The sequence below is a fragment of the Eublepharis macularius genome, chromosome 14 (genome assembly GCF_028583425.1).
Source record: "Eublepharis macularius isolate TG4126 chromosome 14, MPM_Emac_v1.0, whole genome shotgun sequence".
In the NCBI taxonomy this organism is placed as follows: Eukaryota; Metazoa; Chordata; class Lepidosauria; order Squamata; family Eublepharidae; genus Eublepharis; species Eublepharis macularius.
The window spans coordinates 28,733,332-28,748,814 of record NC_072803.1 but is presented as its reverse complement, the minus strand read 5'-3'; the positions used below and the strand labels follow the sequence as shown (position 1 = coordinate 28,748,814).

Here is a 15,483-nt window from a genome sequence, read left to right as displayed (position 1 = left end):
GTGCCATAAATCCACAGTATCCAGAGAATAAATTCAATTTGGATCACTCAGCAGGGTCTGGCTATCCAGGCAATGAGGGATTGGTAATTTCCATCCTTAACTGGCCCCTGTTGAATTGGCTTGAGCTGACCACGCATCCACCTGTCTTGTGATTTTGTATGCTTTAGTATGTTGCTGAACCCATACTTTCTGCTTTGAACTGTTCACCAACTCTCAAAACCAGGGGGCGTGGTTGCAAGCCAAGATTTGCTGCTACCTGGTGCACGGAATGCCTCTGTTATTAACTGAAAATTAGATTTTGCTATTGGATCTGGTCACTGACTGTCCCAGATTGTGACAAAGACTTAAGGAAAGATCCAGGCATGCTTAGGCCCCATTAGTATGTGCTTATATTGCTATCAAAGTTAATGAGCCTTAAGTATGCCTAGAAATTGACCCAGCTAAGTGTGGTCTGACATAGCCAGTGTTCTTGCAGTCGTGCATGGCCATCTCCAAAGGCAGAATTTCTGCTGCCAAGGCAACAATGTGCAATAAATGTGATTTTCTGCAAGAATCTTGGCTTGCTTTGGTTGAGTCATTCAGTAATTTATTAAAACAGATTTTTTTTCTGGGGGTGGGAACTAAGGGTTTGAAGCAGTTTTCTTTGGTGTGGATCCTATATAACTTAAACCCAAACCGCTTTTCATTAAGGTTTGTCCATCAAAATCTTTCTTTTTTAAAGAAATGGGGCTGTATAGCAGTGAAATCCTCCCCATCTGACCCCCCCCCCAGTTTGGGGGTTCTTGCATTACCGCTGTTGCACTGGTCATGCCATTGCTGTGGCTTTGATTTCTGGACTCTGTTCAGATCACTTGTTCTTCTAGAATTCGCCGTGGCTTTCAATTCACATCCTTTTTGCTCCTCATACATTCTCAATGAGTGCGAGCACACAAAACACCAAGCACTACGGAGTTGTGATGCAACTGCTTGTCCATATCAAGATTCTTTCATGTGAAATATCTACAATTATATATTATTACATTTCTCTCCTGACCTTCCTCTGAGAAGTTCAGAGTGGCATCCACAATTCCCCTCTTTCTATTTTGCTCTTACAGTGACCGTGTGAGGTAGGAAGCGGTGAGAGTTAACTGATCCAAAGTCATCCACTGAGCTTCATAGCCAAGTGAGAATCTGAATTAAGGTCTAGACTGGCACTAAAAATAAAGCGCAACACTGATTCCCCTGCACATTGGCAATCTGTAAAGGGGAAAAAGGCAACAATCACATCAAACTGTGCAAGCACTAATTAATTTGAGACATTTTCCAAATTGAAGAAGAAGGCAGGCAGAGAAGAATGTAACCATCATGGAACTGAATGGGGTCACCTGCTCTAGGATCTTCTGTTAGGAAACTGCCTGATCAAACCCATCTACGTCTGCCTTGTAGAAAGACCTTTAGATGTTGACTTGCTGTTTCTCTTCTGTTCTGATTGGAACACAACCCTTTCTTGTTAGGTTACTGGCAAGATGGATGAGAACCAGTTTGTAGCCGTGACCAGCACCACCGCAGCAAAGATTTTCAACCTGTATCCACGAAAGGGACGCATTGCTGTGGGCTCTGATGCTGACCTGGTTATCTGGGACCCAGATAGCGTCAAGACGATCTCTGCCAAGACTCATAACATAGTAAGTGCTTTTTCTATGTTCCAGATACAAAGGGAGGTTTTAAGACGGGGGAAAATTTTGCACAATATTCTGGATTTAGTAGTCTGGAAAGAAGCTATACAGCATACGTAGCTGCTTTTATACCGAGGCTGTATCCGCACATCATTAGATATTGCTGTTGCACTGTAACAGCTGTTCACCGTGGGATTATCCTGTGTGAACAAGCCAATCTAGTTACGAATGACTGTTCCAGTGCAACATCCAGTAATAATGTGGGTGCAGGCTGTGGCAGATTGTTGGGTCAATCTAGCCAATATTGTCATTCTGTGACTGACAACCAACTCTCCAGGTTTTAGGCAAAGCAACATGTTTCCTAATGCTTTACATTGGAGAACTTTTCTCTGCCACTGATCCTCTTCCCCTCTCCATCTGATTAATCAGAGAGCATAGACTTGCTTTTCACAAGTCCAGTGTTTACCTCATAGCGTATCAGATTTCTGGAGCTTACCGTCCATTTTTTCACTGAATTAAAATCGGAGCCAGATCTCATTGCCGTGCCTGAAAAGGCTTATTTTTAGAGTGTGTGAGGAATATCCACCCCCCCCCCCCCGTACCTCTGCATGAGTCACTGTTCCGGGTATGCTTTCTTGGAGAGAGGTCATTCTGCTCTTGCTTCTGTGACTGAATGAGCTATTCAGATCCGATGAAGAGATGGGATAGAGGTTTGCAGGCCAGAAGAGTTGAGCATGGTAGGAGACTCCGGGCAGCTTGCTTTGTGGACAGGTGCTTTTGGCTCAGAGGAGCATCTAGTTGTTTAATGTGACCCAGCATGCAGTTTGGGAATTATCAGGTTAGGGAGCCACAGGATGCCAGAAGTATCTTCTAAACAGCTGCTTAGATTTAGGACTGCTGGTTACTGTGTGAGCCTGCTTGGCAAATAAGATCTGGCATGCAGGGCGTTGCTCTTGCATTTCCTCAGGCTGTCAGGGAGTGGGCCATCTTGCTGTTGACACCTAAGCTCTGGAATTCCCTCCCCATACATATCCACCTGGTGCCTGGCTTAAATGGTTTTAGGTGCCTGGCTGAAATGTTTTTGTTTGCGTACATTTTATGTTGGTTTGGACTCTTGGCTTGCCCCTTCTCTTAGTTCAGTGACCTCTAATCTTGACAAAGTCAGTTTAATTATTAGGCCCACAATGTAACTGGGACTGAAAGGAGTGGCTTATCCAAGGCCACCTATTGAGCTCATGACAGTAGTGGGAGAGCTGCCGCAGCACAGTGATTAAGTGGTTGGGTTGCAAATCAGCACTCCGCTGGTTCAAATCCCACTACTTTCAATGAGCTCAGCTGGTGGCCTTGGGTAAGCAACTCCTCCCAGCCCCAGTTCTTGAGCTGTATTGTAGGGATGACAACGAGACTGTCTTTGTTCACTGCTCTGAATGGGGCACTAAACTGTCTAAAGGAGTGGTGTACAAGTGCAGTTATAATTATATGGAGCAGGTACTTTCACAGCTGTTTGCCCAATCTTATGACATAACATTTCAAAATGTTTTTTAAAAAGCATTTTTTTTTTGCACCGTGAGCTCAGGAGCCCTATGACTGAGAGGAAGAGGTGGTGTGGCTCAGTGGCAGATCACATCAAGTTTCAGTTCTCGACAACTTCAGTTCAAGGCTGTTAAGTAGAAAGTTTACCCAGACCATTCTCTGACCAAGATTCTGGAGAGCCACTGCCAGTTAGAGGAGCAATACTGAGCTCAAGGGACCAGTAGTCTGGTCAGTGTACGGTAGCTTAATTTAATTTAATTTATTGAATTTCTAATCTGCAAGTGGGTTCAGCGCCGGTAACAACATTGTTAAAATACAATCTCAATAAATACAATATAAAATTAATAATACAGTACTAAGTACAAAATACAGTTTAAAACCATAAACCATCCAAAAGCAGAAGGTAGTAAAATAATACACCTCTTGAACAACTGGGAAGGGTAGGGCAGGCAGGTTATAGATGTATCAGATAGACAGCGGGCCAAGGCCATAGCAGAGAGACCGACCGGATAGCCCTCCCAGACTTCAGCAACTACCATGGGCCTGGCAGAACATCTTTATCTTGCAAGCCTGGCTGGCAGAACTATAGTAATTTCCTGCAGGTCCCTGGTCTCGATGGAGAGAGAGTTCCACCAGGCCGGTAGAAAAAGGCCCTGGCTCTAGTTGAGGATAGGCAAACATCCTTGGGGCTAGAGACCACCAAAAGATGTTGATCGGCTGAGTGAAGAGCTCTCCGGGCAATATATGGCGAGAGGAGGTCCCGCAAGTATGTATGTCCCAGTCCATTTAGGGCTTTGAACGTCATAGTCAATACCTTAAACTTGACCCAGAACTCAACTGGAAGCCAGTGCAGCTGGCATAAAACAGGTCTAATATGTGTCCTGGCAGAAGTCCCGGTGAGGATGAGTGCGGCTGCGTTTTGGATCAGCTGTAACTTCTGGATCAACCTCAAGGGTAGCCCTGCATAGAGTGGGTGACAGTAGTCCAATCTAGAGATTACTGTTGCTTGGATCACTGTTGCCAGATCGGTAGTCAAGAGATAAGGAATATGCTGCCTGATAATAGAATGCAGGCCTGGCAACTGCATATGTTAATCTGACAAGCAATTTAGGAATTGCTAAATAAAAAAAATAGTCCAAGGGGCTGCAGTTAACCACTATAGGAAACAGAGTAGTCATTGACAAACCTAAGGGTGGGGGGACGCTCCGGAAGGGGATCTTTAAACTGGCATTTAGGCAACATTAACAGCATGAATTTCTCTAATCTTGTAGTCCTGAAAGAGAGCGAGAACAGCCATTGCGTGGGCCTGTTTACATCTCTTACAAATGCTGGAAGAAAGCCATGTGAATTCTTCTGGAACAAGAAAAAAAACTTCCTTGAGCTCCCCCCCTCCCCCATGAACGCTCTTATTCAGTGCAGTCCTAAGCAGAGTTACCACCCTTCTACACCCACTGCAGTGAAGTTCAAAGGGTGTAACTCTGCTGAGGACAGCACTGATTCGGGGCTAAAAACAAGCAAGGGTGTTCTGGAGGCAAAGGTCAACAAGTATCTTCGAGAAGCAAGGCAGAAGGCCCCCGGTAGAAGTCTCTTAAATGTGTAGTTTATCACCAAACGGCAATTGAGATACTGTTGAAAAACTCCTTTGGAGTAAATAAAACAGATACAGGATTGAAGGATAAAAGGTATTGGTTAAAAGCTATGGGGAATGTGATAAAAAAATCACAATATATAATTGTAAAGTGCCCCCCCCCGGTCATAAAAACAGCAGACCCAAGCAAGATAGAAGTTTTCCCTGCATATGCAGAAAAATAGAAATCTACATTAATTGAAAGGACCCCTCTTGAGTAGAACAGTCTGATGAGGATGGAACCTGCAGGGGAATCTTGAGAGCAGTTGAGAGAGTTGAAAGAGAAGGAGGGACGTGAACCTTCTGAAGTCCCTGAGAGCGTAATGAGTCCTGGAAGGGGAGGTTTTGGAACTGTGTATGGGGAACCAAACAGAGGCACAGAGACTTCCTAGCTTTGGCAGAAGACAGTTGAGACCGGGGGGTGGGGGGTGGGGGGAACGGCTGCCGTGGAACTGCAAGAATGAGTCTTAGGTTGAGCTGGACTCATGGTCTGCATGGTCCCAGTACTGCTTTGACTGGCAGTGGCTTTTGAGAATCCCACTTAGAGGTCATTCCCTGTCCAACAACCAAAGAAGTTGGATCATATAATCCATCTGCAGAACGTGCTGATGTGCATGGATCTTTCCCACTGTCCCCTCTCCCCAACAATCCTGAAAAACCAGAAAAGTTGATTCCCAGGGTTCACAAGATCTGCATGAATTAATATCCATAGGGTCAGGAGGCTGTATCAGGGAGCGGGGAAGAGAAGAAATCACCTTCCTGCCATTTGGGTCCATGGAGATGGTGTTCAGAGAAGATGAAGGAGAAGCTGTTTCACTTCTAGCAGTTATTCGTCCATGTTGGCTCAGTATCCTGGGGATCAGCTTTCCTGGATCAGAAAGAGCTCTTTTAGGGAGGGGGAAGTGGGAGAGATCTCTTATCCTTGTGCCACAGATTATGGGAAGCAACTAAAGACCTTTCTAAAGTGAAGATGCTTGGCTTTCTATGTGCGGAGTCTTAATTCCTCTTTTTCACCCCTTCTAGTCTGTGGAATACAATATCTTTGAGGGGATGGAATGTCGTGGGTCTCCATTGGTTGTCATCAGCCAAGGCAAGATTGTGTTGGAGGATGGTAACCTCCATGCCACTGAAGGTTCTGGGCGATACATCCCCAGGAAACCATTCCCTGATTTTGTTTACAAGCGAATCAAGGCAAGGAGCAGGGTGAGTACACATGCGAACGTGTGTTTTCAGGCCCCCCCAAATAGCAAAAGGGCTCGATCTCAGTTTTTGAATGTGGAGAGACATTGGGCAAGATGGTTCTGCGTCTTGGCCAAAACGTATTACTTCTCTCAGTGTATTGCTCTGCGGGGGTTCAGATGTTAAATAGGAAGCAGGTTGCAAAGACAAGAAGATTGACTGGGCTGGGAGATACCACCATTTCCATTTGAGAATGGGGGTACTGGTCATTCATTTGGAATAGGAGTGAAGATGATCTTACACACATGATTGTACAACATGAGCAGTACATGGTAATACAAACCCCTTTCTGTATTATACTAACACAGTGTACATATATACCACCTACATTGCGTGCAGTGCCACCAATGTACTGGCGAGGGACTGTGTGTCCACATTCACACTCTTTCACCATATGCACATCATATTTGGGCAATGAACATATAGAACTTGCTCTAATTCTGGAAGGACTGAATGCATTATTGAGAAAATGCACTAATAAACCCTTTAAAAGGTCACTCCCTTTACCTCCCCAACCCCCCGAATGTACAATAAAATTACAGCCTGATCTGAAAGGCGGGATCCCCTGTCACTGACATTAGGATTTTGGTAAAACAAAAGGCTAGGGACTGTCTTTGGGCAGCCAACCAGCCAAAGTCAGAAACAAAAAACAAATGCAGATAGAATTCAGGATGAAGCATGGCTTGGTTTTCTTCTCTTAGAGCCAAGGCCAGTTGTAAATCAGCAGCGCTACAGTGGAATCAATGGTGTGTCAACAAAGCACAATGGTGTAATTGTACTTGTTGGCTAGCATTCTGCAAGAGCTCTTGGAAGTAGAGCCAGATCGATATATTTTAAGCACTGCCCTCTGCTGGCTAATATAGGTTGGTTGGGATTTAGCAGCTAAATGTAGCCCTTTTGGCAGCATTGTCAGAAAATTTGGTCGGTGATATTTCGTTTGGGAGGGGTTCCCGTTCAGCCGGGACTAGTGTCTGCTAGTTTGGGAAATAAGTGCATCCAGAAATGCCAGTTAGCTTTTAGACTGAATCCATCTGAACTGTATCAGTTTGATGCTTGTTGCTATTTTGGGGAGATCTCAGAAAGTCCAGGTGGAGGGTACAAAGGCAACCTGCTCCCCACACACATTGGGAGTAATGGGGTTGCACCCTTCCGACCTCTGTACATGCGAGCAGGGGCCTGGAGGCCAAATAAGGTGTATGTGCATATGGTCAATTCCCAGGTTCTGTTGAGTAGTCAACCATGCGGTCTGTGCTTGGTACCAGTTTCAGGCCTTTGCAAAGATCAGCAGTGGGGCAGGATCGCTGAGTGGGAGAAACAGGGAGGCATTTCCTTGTTTCCCCTCTGTATGTAGCAGGAGTGGGTTGCCTTTTTATTTCTCAATCAGTTTCCAAACAGGTCTCAGTTTTGGTAGTAAACTGGAACGTATATAATCCAGTTTTTAATATGGATTGATGTTTGTTGTTATGGAGGTCTTCTCTCATCTGCCTTCTGTACTTTTCCCTTCTCTAGCTGGCTGAGCTGAGGGGTGTGCCCCGAGGCCTGTACGATGGCCCAGTCTGTGAAGTATCGGTGACACCGAAAACAGTCACACCAGCATCCTCGGCCAAGACATCTCCAGCGAAACAGCAGGCCCCACCTGTTAGGAACCTGCACCAGTCTGGATTTAGCTTGTCTGGTACATACTTAAGTGAGGCTAAATTATTATGGTGACATTTTCTGCTGTTTTCTTGTCTTAAACTCCTTCTCTAGCCACTCCCCCTTCCACCCCAGTATGAAAACAGGCTTCAGAAATTTTGATCTGGCTTGGGACTGAACGACAGGATGTAGGACATCCATCGTCAAACCTGTTTTGTGTTACGTATCTCTCTGCAGATCATAATAGGATATTTTACGATCAGAATAGGGGTATTCTATGTTTGCAATTGAAATAGGATCCATTTCCCCCACTACACTTTAACTTTTGATGTCACCGTGTGATAAGATCCACGCGGAGCCCTGTTTTCCTGAAAAGGAATGTCTGTTGGGCCTATGGTTTGGGTATTAGCCTAAAGAAGCTAAAGGTGAACTTTCAGGCCATCATGCTTTTAATAAATGATTTCTGTCATACAAGTCTCTCGTGAAAACATTGTGAAAATTCAGGTAGTCATTAGAAGGTCCATGCTTTTGCTAGTAGGAAGAGCCCTGCTGAATTAAGCCGGCGGTCTTACCTAATAACAGACTTTGTAAACTGCTCTGAGTGGGTCTTAAGTTGTCCTGAAGGGCGGTATATAAATTGAATCTTCTTCTTGTTGTTGTTATTATTAAGTCTAGCATCCTGTTTCACACAATCGCCAGTAAGTTGTCCTGAAATGCCAGCAGGTATGGCATAGAGGCCAAGGTCTCTCCCAGTGTTGCCTTCCATTACTAATATACAGAGGTTAACTGACCCTGGATACGGAGATTCCCTTTAGTCCTCTTAGGGCGAAGCTACAAGTGACGAATGACACTTGAACGGCAAGTGTATTTCTCCCTGTTCACTTGCCCTCCACTCAATCCACTTGCCGTTCAAGTGTCATTCGTCACTTGTAGCTTGGCCCTTAGTCACTGGTATTGAAGTCTGTCTAAAAATCCTACTGAGATTTCACCAGGCCATCACCTATCTGCTTTGAAATATTTCTCTGCACGGAGGGCCTGAAACTTGGACCTCTTAAAATGAAGCCTGAGACCATTGGGATATGCCCATAGTTAGAGATGTAGAATTCTGGAGGTTTTGCGGCCACAGGAAAAATAGCTTTTTTCCTTTTAAAAAAATGGAAATTTGGGGGGAAATTGAAATACACGCAACAGCTATTTCCCTATCAAACCTTTTACTGTTTGAACAAAATATAAATGTATCATGGATAACTTAGCATACAAAAATGTACTACCCAGTGCTTGAGAAAGAGTTGCAAACGGCTGCCCCTGTGCTACCGTAGCACATAGATATTCATTTTTGCCATTTACGAGATAAAAACAAATTCTGTCGTAAACAAAAGTATATTATTTGAACAGAAACATTCTTAAACCGTCATAATAGATAGATAGGACTACCAGTGTATTTATATGTTAAGTTCAACTTTATAAAATTGAAAATACTGAACTCTTTTATATTTTATAGCATATTAATAGTTGTCAAAATTACATTCATCCAAAATTATTCTTGAAAATGTTGTATATATTTACATTATATATAGGAATTATCCTTATTCAATGTCTTACATACATTTTTTTGCACTAAATGCTTTTGAGTAAAAGCTTGTCTTTCATTTCATTCATGCCCCTCCTCCAAAACACGAGTTGTTTTTCAGTGTTTTCCAAAATGTCCCAAATTTCGTCAGATTTTTTTAAAGTCCTTGAACAAAACAGGAAAAAGTATGTTTTCCTAATTGTTCCACATACCACCACCTTCTGTACTTTGACATGGTGCAATTGTAGAATATACTCAGCGCAAACACATAACAGTCAAAGTATGGTCTATACTGATGGGCTTGTGAGTTGAAAATGTCCTGAAGTTTCTTCAGGTCGCTAACTTTTCCATGCAGCTTTTCAACTGTAAAAGTTTCCAAAGGATTGACACATACTGAAACCACAGCAAATTTGGAACCGAAACCAGCAGTTACAAAACAAACAATGGCATACTATCAAAGTTCCAAACTTGTCTGGTAAAAATAAAACATGTATTGACAATGGAATAAATATTGTCCTCTCTGAAGGGAAGGGAATGTACCTGCCTGATCACACCAGGGGATGAAATTCCATTGCCCAGCAGGTTCTGTTCCTCATTCAGTGAGTTTTAACACATTTATTTGTGGACCTGAGAGTGGGGATACATGAACAGAACTGCATACCCTTAATGCTAATACAGAATATGTTTAGGATGATCATACAAACATTCACAAATTGTGTCATCCTGTATTTTTATACAGAAGGCATATCTTCATAATAGAGTAAAACTGGTATAACTTTACCAGTTCCAGGGAATATGCATGAGCAGGGCTTTTTTTCTGGGGAAAGAGGTGGTGGAACTCAGTGGGTTGCCCTTGGTGAAAATGGTCACATGGGCTGGTGGCCCCGCCCCCTGATCTCCAGACAGAGGGGAGTTGAGATTGCCCTCCGCGCCGCATGGCGCGGAGGGCAATCTAAACTCCCCTCTGTCTGGAGATCAGGGGACGGGGCCACCAGCCCATGTGACCATTTTCAAGAGGTTCTGGAACTCCGTTCCACCGCGTTCCAGCTGAAAAAAAGCCTTGTGCATGGGCAAGGGTGGTTTCTTTAACTAAGAAACACTGTTGACAAACTACATTTCCCAGGATTCCCTTGCTAGAAGCAATCACAGTTGCATGGGTTTAAAATTGATGAGGCTTTTTTGTTTAGGTAGGACCCCTAAGTATGCCAGATTGCACTCTCCATTGGCTGGAAGCCTGCTGAGCTTGAATAGTCTTAGAGTACATTTAGATAAACTGATTAATGTGATTACCATCTATGTGTGATCTTGCTGTTGTCTTATGTCTCTTCTCTCTCTGTCTTTCTCATCCTTCTTAGGTGCACAAATTGATGATAATATTCCACGTCGTACTACGCAGCGCATAGTGGCGCCACCTGGTGGACGTGCCAACATCACCAGCTTGGGTTAAAACAAACCCACTTAGCAGATCATGGGAGTGGGTGGGGCACTTGAAGATCCTTTTGATTCTTTTAGAGCCTGTGATGGTTACTGCGGGCAACCAGTGGGTAAGGCCTAGCTGAGGCGTCCGTCCCCCCCCGCCAGTCCCTTTGTTGTCAATCTCTTTCCCCCAATATCTTCACAGAACCTATTCACTTCCCTCTTCCTACACTTTTGGGAACAAACCCTGTTTTTTGACACGGAGATGCAAAAAAGGAAAATGTTAACGAGTAGAACTTGTGGTTTATGTTACCATTGACATATTTTCTTTTCTTTCTTGAAAAAGGAAGGATAAAGTGAATTTCCTGGGAGCTGCCTTTTTATTTTTTATTATTTTTAAATGGAGGTATGGGTTTAATAGTTGAAAAGAACAGCAAAGCAATTCAAGGGTTTAAACTGGATATCCCTTAAACTGGATTTTGCAGTAGTGCAGTGTAAAAGGGAACATGGAAGTGATCAAAGACCAAATCTATACTCTCCTTCCTCTAACTGGGAAGGTAACATTTGTGCTGCTACAGTCCATCAGTAATTGGGTTGGGGCAGAGGGAATATATCCCATCCCATTTTTAAAGTTTTCAAACTTTTATCTCATTCCGGAATTTGAAGGGTCTTTTTTTTTTTTTAGGTGTATGTGTGAGTTTGCTTGCTCCCATATGTTGTATTGTCGTGTTTTGAAATGCCTTATTTTGGAATGGAGATCTTCGTTTTCACATTCCAAGCTGATTTTTAGGGTCCCTGTGGCACCACCTCATTATGGATTCTGTTGTCACAGAAATTGCCGAGTCTCCAGTGCGATCAACCAATAACTCGATACTACATTAGCTCCGCCCTCATTTTTTTCAGTCTGAAGGATATATTCTCCAACCGGTACTCTCTTGTGCCGATGTGCTAGATTCTTAACTTGATAGTTTGGTCCTCCATCTCTGGAACCAAGCTGATTTCTGTTGGCAACAACCCCCTACTGAGATTCTTCCGCTCATTTACTCTTTGTTTTGCGGGTTGATTCTAAAAACCTTGGGATCTCGCATGCTGCCAAAAAGAAACCTCCTTTTCATTTTTGTGCTTACTGGCTTCCCTCAACTGAAAATTCATTTGCTGTAAAATACTCTAGCCTTTATCCAGTCCTGCTGTAGTCTTAGCATTTGCGCATGGAGGGATTGGCTTTCCCCCCTTTTAGTATTTGTTGTTGAGAACATACGAAAGGAAGTCTGGGGCTTGGCTGTCCATCCTTCTTCTCCCCGTTTCTGCTCTTAGTCAAGGAACACAATCTCTAAGCTAGTATTCCTCAGTTGTGTGGAGGGCAGGATGGAGAACACTGGCCGAAGATGCAAAAAGTGTGCACAAGTCTCTTTTTCTTCATAATGACCTGCATGTACCAAAGTAGTTTGTGCTGTGCTCTGTAGTGATCCCACTCCTGATAGAACTTTGTCCAGAGCTGAATCTAAAGAGCAACATTGATGTTTGTGCCAGCAGAAGCCATTGCACTTCATGAGATTGATAGTGCGCTAAAGATAAGTTATTCCTTCATCAGTTCACTCTTGTGCAGAACCTCATCAGACTGTTGGGAACCTAAAGTAACTTTGCTGCCAGCCACGTGAGAGCTGCTTCTTGGAGGCAAATCCCTTGCAGCTGCATTGCATGTGGACAGGGCCAAACGCATGTGACTTTGGCATGGGATCTGAATGTAGGTAGCTTATTAGGTTCAGTTGTGCCTAGTCCACTCTGATCTCCCACCATTGTTTGCTTATGCGAAGGTACCATGTGATCAGTCCTAATAAAAGCGTGTACAGGGTTTTTGGGTGGCCTGCATTGAGCCTCGCAGTGAGTTTTAATTTCATCCGCTGCTAAGACCGCATCATCTCCATTACTTTTTTAAAATTAACACTGCATGTATTTCCTACTATAGTAGTCTACTACTATAGTATTCTACTACTATTCTACTATAGTATTCTCTACTATAGTATTCTACTATTTATTAAAAATACTCTTCACACATTTGCAGAACTTTTTGAAAGGAAAAAAGATGGGTCGATCCAGGCCAGTGCATATTGTCTTTAAAGTTGAGTGTTCAAGACGTGGTCTTCATAGGTGGGTTTCACAGCCCAAGTAATGGGACAAATACAGACCAGATGTTCCGTGGTAGCTAAGGGGAAGGAGGAGGAGTGTACTAGAGTTGGCCGTGTTGAGAAAGTAAAAGATGAGACATGGAGAATTCTGTGCCAGCTCGCCTCCACCCTCTGTTTATTCCATGTATACAGCTGCCTCATGGGATCCTAGTTCAGATTGGGACGTGTGAAAGGAGAATGCAACCTTTTCTCAGCCTGAATCAGCTCTGTGCCATGCGCCTGTTTCAGGTCGAGAAGAGTACATAGGAGAAAATCCTGATCCAACCACAGTCCCCCAGTGGCTTCTGTTTGCAAAGAGAACCACTTGGGGGCTTTAAACCCAGAATTTGTCCCATTTTGACCCTTGTTCAGTGCTGCTTCAGCACTTTAATCTTACGAATCAACTCCTGCAGAGAGCTTTGCACCACACTGTTCCACATGGCCGATACAAATGGATGTGGATCACTGTGACTGCACACCACCCATAGCTGAGCCACTGTTGGAAGTAAAGGGTTCCTTCTGAAATGCTTCCTTCCCACATTCCTGCCTGTTCGCTGAGCTTCTGTGAAAGCTGCCAGTTTGATGCCTCCCTAAGTTGCTGAGATCCCATGAATTGTCTTTGCGCCTTTTCACTCTTTCACTTTTGAGCACTGCAGCAGCAAATCACCATGCCTGGCAATTCCATGTAGCGTTGGGGTCTTTTGTTTGCTTAAGAGATTGCACTTTTTTAATTAAAAAAGTATTTAGTAAGCGTAATATATATATTTGCAGCTGTTTTTTTAAAAAAAATATTTGTTTTTCCATCTGTGCTTTAATATGAATTTAAGCAAGGAGTTTTATTTTCTTGGGGGGGGGGGGCGGGGGATGGAAAAATAAGAAAAAGTAAGCAATTGTGTTTCAGTTCTACGAAACAGTTGCAGCTCGTTGCTATTCACTTGAGTCTTCCTTTTTTCCCCCCTGTGCTCATGATGATCATGTTTTTTAAAGTTGTTTTGTTCTTTAGAGAAAAAAAAAGAGAAAACTGTTTTAAAACTTTTTTTCAGGCTATGTAAGCATGTTTTTTCCTGTGGGAGCTCGCTTGCTTGTGTGTGCGTGTGTGTCTGTTTTAATGAATGTCATATGTAAATGCTTCAAAGAAATGACATTGAACTTGGAATTAACTTACCGCAGTGACTTGATGCTCTAAAGGAAAAATTATTAAAAAAAACCATGTAGAATTTACTACTAGCTGGATTTTAACCCTTGGATTTGTGCTTGTGAAGGAGCTGTAAGTGCTAAGCTGATCATGTGTGTAGGCAAAAAGAAGTCCTGAGATTGCACCATTTTCCCAATGGTGCAAATAATGGCATAAAATGAGTCTTGTGTTTTTTCTTCCTTACAAACTCTGTGTTATATTACTATGGGAACTCCTAATAAAGACAAAATGTTGTTGTTTCAGTTGAAGTGTCTGTGTGCCATTCTGTAATCGCTGCATATTTATGTCATTTATAGTCCGCCTTTCTCACTGAGACTCAGGGCGGATTACATAGTGTACAACATGATATGTACACTTGAAGCTGCCTTACACTGATCCATACCATTGGTCTATCTAGCTCAGCATTGCCTTCTCTGACTGACAGGTTCTCAGAAAGAAAGGTCTTCCCTAACTAGAAATACCAGCCTTCTGAATGCAAACTCACTCAGCCAACACCCAATCTTTAGGGAATGTAAGAAAATAAGAATTTTCTGGTAGATGGGGAGTAGCTGAATGACTTTGCAGTCTCCAACACATACCTTATTTAAGCGAAAGTGTAATAAAATCATTCTATGGGTCATGGTGGAGAACTGGGCCCCTTATGAGACAAATTTTGTCTCCTGAATTTTTACAGTTTCAATGTGAAAATCCTCAATTCTTGACTTTTTCTGACGAACCAGAAGCTCTCAGGCGGAGACTTTTTTACTTTGTGTTATCCGACAGCCTTTGAAAGCAGGGGTTGAAACTGACACCTTCTCCACGTGCAAATATTGCTGATCCCAGCATCACTGCAAACCATTTAGCCATGTCCCTTTCCCAAATTGTGTGGAGAGACATGTTGATTTATGAAACTGAGTATCTAGGGTACAATGTTGGAAGATACGGCAATGGACCCAGTAAGCCTTTAACTGAGGTGATGCGATGGATGGGTTCCCTTGGAAGGAAGTAGGATTTGTTACTTTAAAAGAGTTCATACACTAGAATCTTGTACTTGGTAACAGGGATCTTTAAGTTTCCTTTAGTTATAAGGAAGCTACTGGCCATTAATGTCTTTGAAGCTGTGGAACTGTCCTGACTGCAGCCCTGTATATGTATCCTTCCTCTCTTATGATAGAGTTTCAATGTGAAGTTGTTTTAAGTAGGTTGCGATGAAATTTTGTCATCATTAACAGTCAACATACGACATAGAGAAAAGCCTTTCCCCAAATTGCACACATCTCTGGCATGCTATGCATTGTGACCGAGGGTTGGAACTGAATGAAACGAAATGCTGATTGAAAACTAGAACATTAATCACTGCATGGAATTCCCTACTGAAACATTGAAAAAATAAAGGCTGGATCCATTAACGTCAGCAGAACAGTGCTGTTGTCTCCCTGCTTCCTACTATAGCCTGCTGATGTCCACAA

At 43.1% G+C, this 15,483-nt stretch overlaps 1 protein-coding gene across 4 annotated transcripts in view; it reads left to right on the top strand.

Moving 5' to 3' along the window:
- Positions 1–14,277, top strand: part of DPYSL2 (dihydropyrimidinase like 2) — an 87,320-nt gene extending 73,043 nt beyond the window's left edge. For 2 of the 4 annotated variants that reach the window (XM_054997526.1, XM_054997528.1), the window contains exons 11-14: positions 1,494–1,664; positions 5,839–6,018; positions 7,564–7,729; positions 10,615–14,277. In XM_054997526.1, the coding sequence (XP_054853501.1) occupies positions 1,494–1,664; positions 5,839–6,018; positions 7,564–7,729; positions 10,615–10,706 (609 nt within the window). In that variant the 3' untranslated portion in view covers positions 10,707–14,277. Of the gene's footprint in view, positions 1–1,493; positions 1,665–5,838; positions 6,019–7,563; positions 7,742–10,614 lie in introns of all 4 variants that reach the window. The other 2 variants (XM_054997525.1, XM_054997527.1) reach the window with 1 other exon arrangement.
- Positions 14,278–15,483: the final 1,206 nt, after the last annotated feature.